This window comes from Pelophylax lessonae (genome assembly GCF_965119305.1).
Source record: "Pelophylax lessonae genome assembly, chromosome: 2".
NCBI lineage: Eukaryota > Metazoa > Chordata > Amphibia > Anura > Ranidae > Pelophylax > Pelophylax lessonae.
The window spans coordinates 8318616-8332478 of NC_138769.1; the positions used below are offsets into that span (position 1 = coordinate 8318616).

At 51.4% G+C, this 13863-nt stretch overlaps 1 protein-coding gene and 1 pseudogene across 2 annotated transcripts in view; both read right to left on the minus strand.

Moving 5' to 3' along the window:
• Nucleotides 1-13863, minus strand: part of LOC309545902 — a 1177957-nt pseudogene that overhangs the window by 665840 nt on the left and 498254 nt on the right. The window lies entirely within an intron of this gene.
• The window catches only part of TTF2 (transcription termination factor 2), an 83957-nt gene that overhangs the window by 58098 nt on the left and 11996 nt on the right, over nucleotides 1-13863 (minus strand). The window contains exon 5 of the mRNA XM_082245327.1: nucleotides 7184-7250. Within this exon, the coding sequence (XP_082101453.1) occupies nucleotides 7184-7250 (67 nt within the window). The remainder of the gene's footprint in view (nucleotides 1-7183; nucleotides 7251-13863) is intronic.

Here is a 13863-nt window from a genome sequence, read left to right on the forward strand (position 1 = left end):
CCTCTACAGAGTGCACCCGCTCCCCTCTCCTTCCTCTACAGAGTGCGCCCGCTCCCCTCTCCTTCCTCTACAGAGTGCGCCCGCTCCCCTCTCCTTCCTCTACAGAGTGAGCCCGCTCCCCTCTCCTTCCTCTACAGAGTGAGCCCGCTCCCCTCTCCTTCCTCTACAGAGTGAGCCCGCTCCCCTCTCCTTCCTCTACAGAGTGAGCCCGCTCCCCTCTCCTTCCTCTACAGAGTGAGCCCGCTCCCCTCTCCTTCCTCTACAGAGTGCGCCCGCTCCCTTCTCCTTCCTCTACAGAGTGCGCCCGCTCCCCTCTCCTTCCTCTACAGAGTGAGCCCGCTCCCCTCTCCTTCCTCTAGAGAGTGAGCCCGCTCCCCTCTCCTTCCTCTACAGAGTGCGCCCGCTCCCTTCTCCTTCCTCTACAGAGTGCGCCCGCTCCCTTCTCCTTCCTCTACAGAGTGCGCCCGCTCCCTTCTCCTTCCTCTACAGAGTGCGCCCGCTCCCCTCTCCTTCCTCTACAGAGTGCACCCGCTCCCTTCTCCTTCCTCTACAGAGTGCACCCGCTCCCCTCTCCTTCCTCTACAGAGTGCACCCGCTCCCTCCTCCTTCCTCTACAGAGTGCACCCGCTCCCCTCTCCTTCCTCTACAGAGTGCGCCCGCTCCCCTCTCCTTCCTCTACAGAGTGCACCCGCTCCCTTCTCCTTCCTCTACAGAGTGCACCCGCTCCCCTCTCCTTCCTCTACAGAGTGCACCCGCTCCCCTCTCCTTCCTCTACAGAGTGCACCCGCTCCCTCCTCCTTCCTCTACAGAGTGCACCCGCTCCCCTCTCCTTCCTCTACAGAGTGCACCCGCTCCCCTCTCCTTCCTCTACAGAGTGCACCCGCTCCCTCCTCCTTCCTCTACAGAGTGCGCCCGCTCCCCTCTCCTTCCTCTACAGAGTGCGCCCGCTCCCCTCTCCTTCCTCTACAGAGTGCACCCGCTCCCTTCTCCTTCCTCTACAGAGTGCACCCGCTCCCCTCTCCTTCCTCTACAGAGTGCGCCCGCTCCCTCCTCCTTCCTCTACAGAGTGCACCCGATCCCCTCTCCTTCCTCTACAGAGTGCACCCGCTCCCTTCTCCTTCCTCTACAGAGTGCACCCGCTCCCCTCTCCTTCCTCTACAGAGTGAGCCCGCTCCCTTCTCCTTCCTCTACAGAGTGAGCCCGCTCCCCTCTCCTTCCTCTACAGAGTGCACCCGCTCCCTTCTCCTTCCTCTACAGAGTGCGCCCGCTCCCCTCTCCTTCCTCTACAGAGTGAGCCCGCTCCCCTCTCCTTCCTCTACAGAGTGAGCCCGCTCCCCTCTCCTTCCTCTACAGAGTGCGCCCGCTCCCTTCTCCTTCCTCTACAGAGTGCGCCCGCTCCCTTCTCCTTCCTCTACAGAGTGCGCCCGCTCCCCTCTCCTTCCTCTACAGAGTGCGCCCGCTCCCCTCTCCTTCCTCTACAGAGTGCACCCGCTCCCTTCTCCTTCCTCTACAGAGTGCACCCGCTCCCCTCTCCTTCCTCTACAGAGTGCACCCGCTCCCTCCTCCTTCCTCTACAGAGTGCACCCGCTCCCCTCTCCTTCCTCTACAGAGTGCGCCCGCTCCCCTCTCCTTCCTCTACAGAGTGCACCCGCTCCCTTCTCCTTCCTCTACAGAGTGCACCCGCTCCCCTCTCCTTCCTCTACAGAGTGCACCCGCTCCCCTCTCCTTCCTCTACAGAGTGCACCCGCTCCCCTCTCCTTCCTCTACAGAGTGCACCCGCTCCCCTCTCCTTCCTCTACAGAGTGCGCCCGCTCCCTCCTCCTTCCTCTACAGAGTGCACCCGATCCCCTCTCCTTCCTCTACAGAGTGCACCCGCTCCCTTCTCCTTCCTCTACAGAGTGCACCCGCTCCCCTCTCCTTCCTCTACAGAGTGCGCCCACTCCCTCCTCCTTCCTCTACAGAGTGCGCCCGCTCCCTCCTCTACAGAGTGCGCCTGCTCCCTTCTCCTTCCTCTACAGAGTGCACCCGCTCCCCTCTCCTTCCTCTACAGAGTGAGCCCGCTCCCTCCTCCTTCCTCTACAGAGTGCGCCCGCTCCCTCCTCCTTCCTCTAAAGAGTGCACCCGCTCCCTCCTCCTTCCTCTACAGAGTGCACCCGCTCCCCTCTCCTTCCTCTACAGAGTGCACCCGATCCCTCCTCCTTCCTCTACAGAGTGCACCCGCTCCCCTCTCCTTCCTCTACAGAGTGCACCCGCTCCCCTCTCCTTCCTCTACAGAGTGCACCCGCTCCCTCCTCCTTCCTCTACAGAGTGCGCCCGCTCCCCTCTCCTTCCTCTACAGAGTGCACCCGCTCCCCTCTCCTTCCTCTACAGAGTGCGCCCGCTCCCCTCTCCTTCCTCTACAGAGTGAGCCCGCTCCCCTCTCCTTCCTCTACAGAGTGAGCCCGCTCCCCTCTCCTTCCTCTACAGAGTGAGCCCGCTCCCCTCTTCTTTCTCTACAGAGTGAGCCCGCTCCCCTCTCCTTCCTCTACAGAGTGAGCCCGCTCCCCTCTCCTTCCTCTACAGAGTGCGCCCGCTCCCTTCTCCTTCCTCTACAGAGTGCGCCCGCTCCCCTCTCCTTCCTCTACAGAGTGAGCCCGCTCCCCTCTCCTTCCTCTACAGAGTGAGCCCGCTCCCCTCTCCTTCCTCTACAGAGTGCGCCCGCTCCCTTCTCCTTCCTCTACAGAGTGCGCCCGCTCCCTTCTCCTTCCTCTACAGAGTGCGCCCGCTCCCCTCTCCTTCCTCTACAGAGTGCACCCGCTCCCTTCTCCTTCCTCTACAGAGTGCACCCACTCCCCTCTCCTTCCTCTACAGAGTGCACCCGCTCCCTCCTCCTTCCTCTACAGAGTGCACCCGCTCCCCTCTCCTTCCTCTACAGAGTGCGCCCGCTCCCCTCTCCTTCCTCTACAGAGTGCACCCGCTCCCTTCTCCTTCCTCTACAGAGTGCACCCGCTCCCCTCTCCTTCCTCTACAGAGTGCACCCGCTCCCCTCTCCTTCCTCTACAGAGTGCACCCGCTCCCCTCTCCTTCCTCTACAGAGTGCACCCGCTCCCCTCTCCTTCCTCTACAGAGTGCGCCCGCTCCCTCCTCCTTCCTCTACAGAGTGCACCCGATCCCCTCTCCTTCCTCTACAGAGTGCACCCGCTCCCTTCTCCTTCCTCTACAGAGTGCACCCGCTCCCCTCTCCTTCCTCTACAGAGTGCGCCCGCTCCCTCCTCCTTCCTCTACAGAGTGCACCCGCTCCCTTCTCCTTCCTCCACAGAGTGCGCCCGCTCCCCTCTCCTTCCTCTACAGAGTGCGCCCGCTCCCCTCTCCTTCCTCTACAGAGTGCGCCCGCTCCCTCCTCTACAGAGTGCGCCTGCTCCCTTCTCCTTCCTCTACAGAGTGCACCCGCTCCCCTCTCCTTCCTCTACAGAGTGAGCCCACTCCCTCCTCCTTCCTCTACAGAGTGCGCCCGCTCCCTCCTCCTTCCTCTAAAGAGTGCACCCGCTCCCTTCTCCTTCCTCTACAGAGTGCACCCGCTCCCTTCTCCTTCCTCTACAGAGTGCACCCGCTCCCTTCTCCTTCCTCTACAGAGTGCACCCACTCCCCTCTCCTTCCTCTACAGAGTGCACCCGCTCCCTCCTCCTTCCTCTACAGAGTGCGCCCGCTCCCCTCTCCTTCCTCTACAGAGTGCGCCCGCTCCCCTCTCCTTCCTCTACAGAGTGCACCCGCTCCCTTCTCCTTCCTCTACAGAGTGCACCCGCTCCCCTCTCCTTCCTCTACAGAGTGCACCCGCTCCCCTCTCCTTCCTCTACAGAGTGCACCCGCTCCCCTCTCCTTCCTCTACAGAGTGCACCCGCTCCCCTCTCCTTCCTCTACAGAGTGCGCCCGCTCCCTCCTCCTTCCTCTACAGAGTGCACCCGATCCCCTCTCCTTCCTCTACAGAGTGCACCCGCTCCCTTCTCCTTCCTCTACAGAGTGCACCCGCTCCCCTCTCCTTCCTCTACAGAGTGCGCCCGCTCCCTCCTCCTTCCTCTACAGAGTGCACCCGCTCCCTTCTCCTTCCTCTACAGAGTGCACCCGCTCCCCTCTCCTTCCTCTACAGAGTGCACCCGCTCCCTTCTCCTTCCTCTACAGAGTGCACCCGCTCCCTTCTCCTTCCTCTACAGAGTGCACCCGCTCCCCTCTCCTTCCTCTACAGAGTGCACCCGCTCCCCTCTCCTTCCTCTACAGAGTGCGCCCGCTCCCTCCTCCTTCCTCTACAGAGTGCGCCTGCTCCCTTCTCCTTCCTCTACAGAGTGCACCCGCTCCCCTCTCCTTCCTCTACAGAGTGCGCCCGCTCCCTCCTCCTTCCTCTACAGAGTGCACCCGCTCCCTCCTCCTTCCTCTACAGAGTGCGCCCGCTCCCCTCTCCTTCCTCTACAGAGTGCACCCGCTCCCCTCTCCTTCCTCTACAGAGTGCACCCGCTCCCCTCTCCTTCCTCTACAGAGTGCACCCGCTCCCCTCTCCTTCCTCTACAGAGTGCACCCGCTCCCCTCTCCTTCCTCTACAGAGTGCACCCGATCCCTCCTCCTTCCTCTACAGAGTGCACCCGCTCCCCTCTCCTTCCTCTACAGAGTGCACCCGCTCCCTTCTCCTTCCTCTACAGAGTGCACCCGCTCCCCTCTCCTTCCTCTACAGAGTGCGCCCGCTCCCTCCTCCTTCCTCTACAGAGTGCACCCGCTCCCTCCTCCTTCCTCTACAGAGTGCGCCCGCTCCCCTCTCCTTCCTCTACAGAGTGCACCCGCTCCCCTCTCCTTCCTCTACAGAGTGCACCCGCTCCCCTCTCCTTCCTCTACAGAGTGCACCCGCTCCCCTCTCCTTCCTCTACAGAGTGCACCCGCTCCCCTCTCCTTCCTCTACAGAGTGCACCCGATCCCTCCTCCTTCCTCTACAGAGTGCACCCGCTCCCCTCTCCTTCCTCTACAGAGTGCACCCGCTCCCTTCTCCTTCCTCTACAGAGTGCACCCGCTCCCCTCTCCTTCCTCTACAGAGTGCACCCGCTCCCTTCTCCTTCCTCTACAGAGTGCTCCCGCTCCCTTCTCCTTCCTCTACAGAGTGCGCCCGCTCCCTTCTCCTTCCTCTACAGAGTGCGCCCGCTCCCCTCTCCTTCCTCTACAGAGTGCGCCCGCTCCCCTCTCCTTCCTCTACAGAGTGCACCCGCTCCCCTCTCCTTCCTCTACAGAGTGCACCCGCTCCCCTCTCCTTCCTCTACAGAGTGCACCCGCTCCCCTCTCCTTCCTCTACAGAGTGCGCCCGCTCCCTCCTCCTTCCTCCACAGAGTGCACCCGCTCCCTCCTCCATCCTCCACAGAGTGCACCCGCTCCCTCCTCCTTCCTCTTCAGTGCTCTTTTACTCTGTGCATGCTCTCTGTCTCCCCTCGCAGCTCACTCTCACATTCTGGGTGCAGTTCGGAAGGGAGGCTGGGCTTTAAAAAGTGTGTCAGTATGCCCGGAGCACATTTTCAGGAAAACTTAAGTCGGCCATAGATGGAATGAATCTCAGATAGTTCAGAAGGACCGGCCAGGATTCCATCCCTCTATGGGCAGGCTGGTTGAACTGAAGTTAATCAACTTTGGAAATTGGTCAGGGGCTATAGCTGTTAACAGTAATCACTGTGTTCTGCCAGCAGGGAGGGTTACCTGCTGGCAGAACACAATAGCACTTCAGGAGGCATTCCCCCATCAACACTAACGGTGTTGATGGGGGAATAAAGGAATTCTCTTTCCTGCAACCCGTGATTTCAGGAAAGAAAATCGCATCATTTATGGCTTGCTTTACAGTCAAGCCCCTACGCTGGAGCAGGACACATAACACACAGTCCTTCCTGTACTCCCATAACTCAAGGCCTGTACCTCGGTACAGCTCTCAGCCCTGGAGAAGAGTCTGCAGAAGCCTGAACTAGGATGCACCGATCCGACTTTTTTGGAATCGATACCGATATCTGGCGTTGTGAAATCGCGATACCGATACCGGAACCGATCCGAAGCTACAAACAAAGCATGCGGCTGCAGTACAGAGCAAAGCCGCTGCTTCATGTGTAAGGCTCCCCCATTCACAGGTGGAGTGCATCTGATATCACTCCGCCTGTGAGCCGGACCTATACATCCCATACTACTACTGCACCTAGTAAGGGATGGCTGAGCCATTACCAAGCAAAAACCGGATCGGCCAATGTTACCGATCCCCCGATCCATCTAAAATGGCCATATCGGCGCCAATATCCGATCCGAATATCGGATCGGTGCATCCCTAGCCTGAACATCACATCCACTAACGTGTTGGTAAAGGTTTGTTTTTTTTTTTTTTTTAATTAATAACAAACATTTTATTACTTACCTGCTCTATGTTATGGTTTTGCACAGAGCAGCCCAGTTCCGCTTCTTCATTGGGTGTCCCCACAGAGACCTGATTTCCATGGGGGCACCCGTGCGGGCGCGCTCACGATTTCAGCTGGTGCCTCCATGGACACAGACAGCAGGACTCGGCCCCGCCCCCCGTGTCACTCGATTTGATTGACAGCAGCAGGAGGCAATGGCTCCTGCTGCTATCAATCTATCCAATAAGTACCTGAGACAGCGGCTGGAGCTGCTAGGCTTGTGCTCATCGCTGGAACAAATCGGGTTCAGGTAAAAATAAGGTGGGGGGGGCCTGGTGGGGGCAGCTTAAGCACAAAAGGTTTTTCACCTTAATACATAGAATGCGTTAGGGTGAAAAGACTATGAGACTTTACAACTCCTTTAAATATTTACAAAAGGACTAAGTCTTTGAGGTGACCACACACACAGACAATTTTGGCTGGTTCCAAAATTCATGCTGCGGGTCGCACTGCTGGAACCAATTCTCCCCCAACTTCCTTTGATCTGAAAACCCGGCCAAAAAATTGTCAGGCAACAATGATTGCAGCCAATCACAAGCAGCCACTTTTTCGATTCTGACAGCCACCAGTGGCAGCAGTCAGAATTCAATAGCCGACAGGAGTAGTTTGTCCATCTGTGCTGTTTAGCATAGATGGGGGAATCATTAGAGACAGCTAAGAATGTATGTCCAGCTTTACACTAATATATGCACATTAATAGTCATATACAGTCAGTTACAGCACCCATCCCCCAATATATACATTACCTGCCATGGAATATTCCCACAATACTTCTTGCCGTCATTCTTACTCTTGGTGCAGCGATAATACAACCTGCAGAGAGAGCGATTACACCAATCAGGAGTCATCCTACAATACTGCCGGGAACATCACAAATCACTGCTGGGAGCCCCTTAACCACTTCAGCTCTGGAAGGTTTTACCCCCCCCCCCCTTCCTGACCAGGCCATTTTTTGCGATACGCAACTGCAATGATTTAACTGACAACTGCGCTGTCGTGCGACAATGTACCCTAATAAAATTGATGAGTTTTTTCCCCCACAAATAGAGCTTTCTTTTGGTGGTATTTGATCACCTCTGCAGTTTATTTTTTTTGCACTATCAACGCCAAAAAAAAAAAAAAAAATCAACAATTCTGAAAAAAAAAAAAAAATGATATTATATCATTATTTATATCTAACTTCACTCATAGCTTTATCTCAGCGATACCCATATATAAGTTGCAGCATGATCGCAGGGCACTGCCATTATCAGCCAAATTCACCCGATCTCTGAGGCCCTGTTCACACCTGAGAGTATTTCAGCTTGTAAAATACTCATCCCTGAAGTCTCAAAACGCCCAAAAAGCAAAGTCCCATTAAAACGGTAGTATACTCCGCTTAACTTTTTACCTACAGGTAAGCCTATAATAAGGCCTATAATAAGGCTTACTTGTAGGTAAAATGAATATCTCCTAAACCTGCACGGTTTAGGAGATATTCACACTGCATGGAGCCGCTGACACCATCTGCGCATGTGCTCTGAAGGTCCAGCAGCTCCTTGCTGGAAAGTGAACTCCCCCACGCATGCTCGGGAGTGACGTCATCGCAGCTCCGGCCACTCACAGCGCCGGTGCCACCAAACACAGAAGAGTTGCCGAGGGAAGATGTCAGCTGCCTCAGCAATGTCCGGGCAACCGTGTCGGAGCTTCGTTCTAAGGTAAGTATTTCATAATGAGCTAGTATGCGATGCATACTAGCTCATTATGCATTTGTCCTACAGGGTTTGTTTTTTGTTTTATTGAGAATACAACCGCTTTAATTTCAATGACCTCTATTCACATCTGAGCGTTTGGTCTCCTTAAGCAAAACGACTGATGCTCAAAAAAGTACATGAACTTTTTGGCAGATTTCAGGCGTTTTTGTTAGATGTCAATGCCCGCCTCCAAACACCTGCAAAAACGCCTGAAAAAAGCCCCCAAAAAATGCCTTAAAAAAGCCAGAAAAAACGCCTGGAAAAAAAAGCCCAAACAAATACCTGAAAACGATACGCTCAGGTGTGAATGGAGCCTGACAGATACATTTCTGTGCTTTTTAGGGTGGATATCTTTCTTTTTACATTCAGACATATTAGTCCTGTGATTTATCATTCAGGCTATTTTTATTTTAGGACTTCCACAGACCTCTATTGGTTCCAGTAATCCATGTCCTTAGTCTGCTTGTCTTCAGCAAACTGTGGGATTTCTTGTGCATCATCTTTAGAAGAGGCTTCCTTCTGGGACGACAGCCATGCAGAACAATTTGCTGCAGTGTGCGGCGTATGGTCTGAGCACTGACAGGCTGACCCCCACAGCTCATTTAAAAAAAAATGGTCTGTGGCAAAGTGGAAAACTGTTCTGTGGTCAGACAAATATAAATTTGAAGTTCTTTTTGGAAAACTGGGACGCCATGTCATCCGGACTAAAGAGGACAAGGACAACCCAAGTTGTTATCAGCGCTCAGTTCAGAAGCCTGCATCTCTGATGGTATGGGGGTTGCATGAGTGCGTGAGGCATGGGCAGCTTACCCATCTGGAAAGGCACCATCAATGCTGAAAGGTATATCCAAGTTCTAGAACAGCCCTCAAATTTTCCACTCGCCTGCTCACATTTTGCGAGTGGAAAATGATTGCGGGCGAGGACGAGAGAGGAGAGGAAGAGGAAAGGCGGCCGGATAATCAGAGCGGGGATCGCTGCACTGTAACATTTTTCATTTGAATTGACGGGCGCTCAGCTTCACACGTAGTCCCGCCTCGGCTCTTTTGATAGACAGAACACCCCCGCTACATGTGACGTCTATCATAGGAGCCGAGCCAGGAGGCGGGACTACATGTGAAGCTGAGCGCCCGGCAATTCAAAAGAAAGATGTTACAGTGCAGCGATCCCCACTCTGATTATCCGGCCGCCTTTCCTCTTCCTCTCTCTTCTCCTACACAGGTGAGGCTGCAATCCATATTTATGGTCACATGGTTGGGGGGTCTAATATAGGATTACAAGGCTCAGCATGTCTTATTTATGGTCACATGGTTGGGGGGGTCTAATATAGGATTACAAGGCTCAGCATGTCTTATTTATGGTCACATGGTTGGGGGGTCTAATATAGGATTACAAGGCTCAGCATGTCTTATTTATGGTCAAATGGTTGGGGGGGGGGGTGTCTCCTGTAGGACTACAAGGCTCAGCATTCCATATTTCTATTCACATGCCTAAGAGGGGGGGGGGGGGTCTCATATAGGACTACAAGGCACAGCATGTCTTATTTATGGTCACATGATGGGGGGGGGGGGTCTCATATAGGACTATAAGACACAGCATGTCTTATTTATGGTCACATGATGGGGGGTCTCATATAGGACTACAAGGCACAGCATGTCTTATTTATGGTCACATGATGGGGGGGGCGTCTCCTATCGGTGGGGCAACTGGTGGCGAGTAACCCTTAAGGCCTGGCTAGTAGCTCTGGACTTTAAATGTTGAGCCCTGTATCTAGAACAACATATGCTCCCATCCAGACGTCATCTCTTTCAGGGAAGACCTTACATTTTCCAACATGACAATGCCAGACCACATACTGCATCAATTATAACATCATGGCTGCGTAGAAGAAGGATACGGGGACTGAAATGGCCAGCCTGCAGTCCAGACCTTTCACCCATAGAAAACATTTGGCGCATCATAAAGAGGAAGATACGACAAAGAAGACCTAAGACAGTTGAGCAACTAGAAGCCTGTATTAGACAAGAATGGGACAACATTCCTATTCATAAACTTCAGCAACTTCTCCTCAGTCCCCAGACATTTGCAGACTGTTATAAAATGAAGAGGGGAGGCCACACAGTGCTAAACATGGCCTTGTCCCAACTTTTTTGAGATGTGTTGATGCCATGAAATTTAAAATCAACTTATTTTTCCCTTAAAATTATACATTTTCTCAGTTTAAACATTTGATATGTCATCTATGCTGTATTCTGAATAAAATATTAAAATTTCCACATCATTGCATTCTGTTTTTATTCACAATTTGTAGTGTCCCAACTTTTTTGGAATCGGGTTTGTATTTACACACATACGTGTGTGTGTATGTATGTATATATACATTCACACACATATGCACACACACACACACACACACATACATATACATACACGCAAACACACACACACACTAGGGCTGCCACGACGCGTCGACTACAAAAAATCGTTGACGTGCGAAAAAAGCGTTGACGCGTCAGCACGTGACGTCACACGCATCTCGCGCGAGTTGCATTAAAATAGCGGAACAGCAGCGGTAATGGCGACATCTGATCCTGGGGGAGAAAAAGCCAGCAGCAGCAGCGGTTCCACGTCCAGCAGCAGCAGTTCCAGCAGCACATCACCAGTACAAAAGACAGCGAGAGCCCGATCACGGTCATCAAGGGTATGGGAATACTTTCAGCAGAGGCCAAATAAAATGGTCCTCTGTTCCCTTTGCAAAAGTGAAATGGCATACCACGGCAGCACAACTGCTATGCATGAGCACCTCAGAAGAAAGCATCCTGGCGCACTGACCACAAAGGACGAGCCATCTTTGTAAGTACTAGTACTACTAATTTCAACAATATAATTAATGCATTGCTAGCTGATGATTGCTTAGGCCGGGCCAGCTCACTTTTCTTAAATGGACTACAAGGCATTTTGCATTTGCAGCCCTCAGTGTCTGTCTTGTGGATCCCTCAGGTCATGATTGACAACAAGTGAGTGCAGTGAGTGCAATGATCTGACCATGACCACCAGCACACCTGAGAGCTATTTTGACTGTGACTGCACTCTGCAGCATTATTAATTACAACATTGGCCATGGATATCTCAAAATTCTACTAGAAAAAATACAATTAATATTGTTAGCGTTGAGGCTGAGCATTCATAGATGTGTAAATTGGTAATGTTATTAATTATTATTATTGTTGTTTTTCCTCAGGAAGAGGCAAAGCTGTGTACAAGATTTCTACTTTCATAAAAAGGATGTCACTGCTTGCACACCCCAAGTGGCCATTACACTTACCAATAGCATACTCAACATGATTGTAAAAGATATGAGACCTCTTTCTATTGTAGACGGTCAAGGATTTCGTGAGATGATCAGCACATTTTACCCAGGATACACACTTCCCTCCAGGTCCCATTTCACGAAGCTGATGGAGAGGAAATAGGAGGAGAATTTTGAAAGATTGAAAGCGTCAATCAAAGATGTCAAATCCAAAATAGCTCTCACCACAGACGCATGGACCAGTAGTGCCACAGAGGCATACTTGGGTGTCACATGCCACTTCATTAATGAAGACTGGAAGCTTACATCCTACAATCTGACCACTATGCCACTTGAAGATCGCCACACAGCTGAAAACATTGCTAACTGGGTGGAAAAAGCAGCTGAGAAGTTTGAGATATCCATGGCCAATGTAATTGCAGTTGTTCATGATAATGCTTCAAATGTTGTCGCTGCTCTGCGTATTTTGGAAGAAAAGCATCCTGGCATCTCTTCTCTCAGGTGTGCTGGTCATACATTGCAGTTAGTTGTCAACCATGCCCTGAGGGATCCCCAGATCAGCAAGACACTGAGGGCTGCCAAGTGCCTTGTGGAACATTTTAAAAAAAGTGAGCTGGCCACTACAAAGCTTAAAGCAAAGCAACAACAAATGGGTACCCCTGATCATGCACTAATAAATGATGTATCCGTAAGATGGAACAGTACTTTACACATGATCAGTCGCCTGCTTGAACAGAGGTGGCCTGTGACTGCCACACTTTCCGATTCTGATGTCACACCACGAGGGAAGCGCTTCCTGGATTTAAAACATGATCAGTGGAGCTTACTTGAGGAAGTGGAACAAGTCTTGAAGCCTTTTGAGTGTGCTACTGTTTTCTTGAGTGAAGAGTCCTATGTGACTGGTTCCGCTCTACCTCCTTTGGTAAAAGGCCTCCAGAAATCCATACAGAGCACAATTTGTGAGACAGCGGCAGTCAAGGCTTTCCAAAATGTTGCTGCACAGGAGATGACCACAAGATGGGAGAGGGAAACTAAATTCAGAGATGACGGAGGAGAAAATATATGTCTTATTGCAGCAGCCCTGGACCCCAGATTCCGCAAGCTAAAATTCCTGGCAGCAGAGGATAGTTTAAAAGTTCACCTCAAAGTCCAAGCTCTTGCTCTTGAAGAGGAAAGAAGATATGAGGAAGAGCAAACACATCAACGTCAATGTGAGGAACAGGTTCAGTCAGCCAGTGCAATGAGTCCAGACATGAAACTTTCAGAAAAGAGGCAAGTGTCTATGTTGGACTCTTTGCTCGGTTCAGATTCAGATGAACACCACAGTAATGGTGAGGATGACACTGGTCACATCCAAGATCCAGACATTCACAGTGAAGTTGTGAGGAATGAGATACACATGTACTTTAGTGAGCAGGCCATTCCAAAGGAAGACAATCCACTGAAATGGTGGAAGGAAAATGAAGGGAGGTTTCCCATCTTGGCCATGCTGGCAAAGAGTGACTTGTGTGTGCCTGCAACATCAACCCCATCTGAAAGGCTTTTCTCAGTTGCTGGCAACATTGTGACTAAAAAAAGAGCAAGCCTAACTGCAGAGCATGTCAATATGCTAACCTTCCTCCATTGCAATGCTATATTATAGGTACAGGCCCCCAACCTGTACCTATTGCACTCTCTTGGGTTGTATTGTTGGACTTCTTTAAACTACAAGATGGCTGTTGGCTGCCTTCAGGTAATCATTCCTCAGTATTGGCCATTAGAATTTGCACAGTGTTGAGCGGTGCTTGCTTTTTGTTGGACTTGGCTCCTTTAAAACTATGTTAGTTTTTAGGTATGTTTTACATTTACAAGTAACACACACACCAAAAAAAAAACTGGTCAACAATAACACTGTATATGGAAACATACCTAAAAAGTAACCAAGTTTTAAAGGAGCCAACTTGTCCAACAAAAGCACTGCTCAACACTGTGCAAAAGTAATGGCCAAAAATAATGGCCAATACAGCAAAAGATTACCTGAAGGCAGAGAGCTGACTTGTAGTTTAAAGAAGTTAAAGTGTTTGGCAGATATGGCATTTTTCATGCCTGATGCCCTAAAGTGTTTAGCACTTTATGTGTCTCTTGTATTTTTGCACAGTTGCACAAGTTAGTGTTGTTGAGCACTGACTGCAGTGCTTTATAATTTATATGGCATTTTGAATGCTTTTGGTTTTGAATTAATGGCATTATTCCCGCCTGATGTTAAAGTGTTGTTTACATTTTATTTTTGCCACTGAAACTTCAACCACATTGAAGTATTTTTTGGAAAAACTTTAATAAAAGTTGAAATATTATATTAGAAGTTGTACGTATCATTTTCTGTAAAGTTATTCAAAGGATTATTTA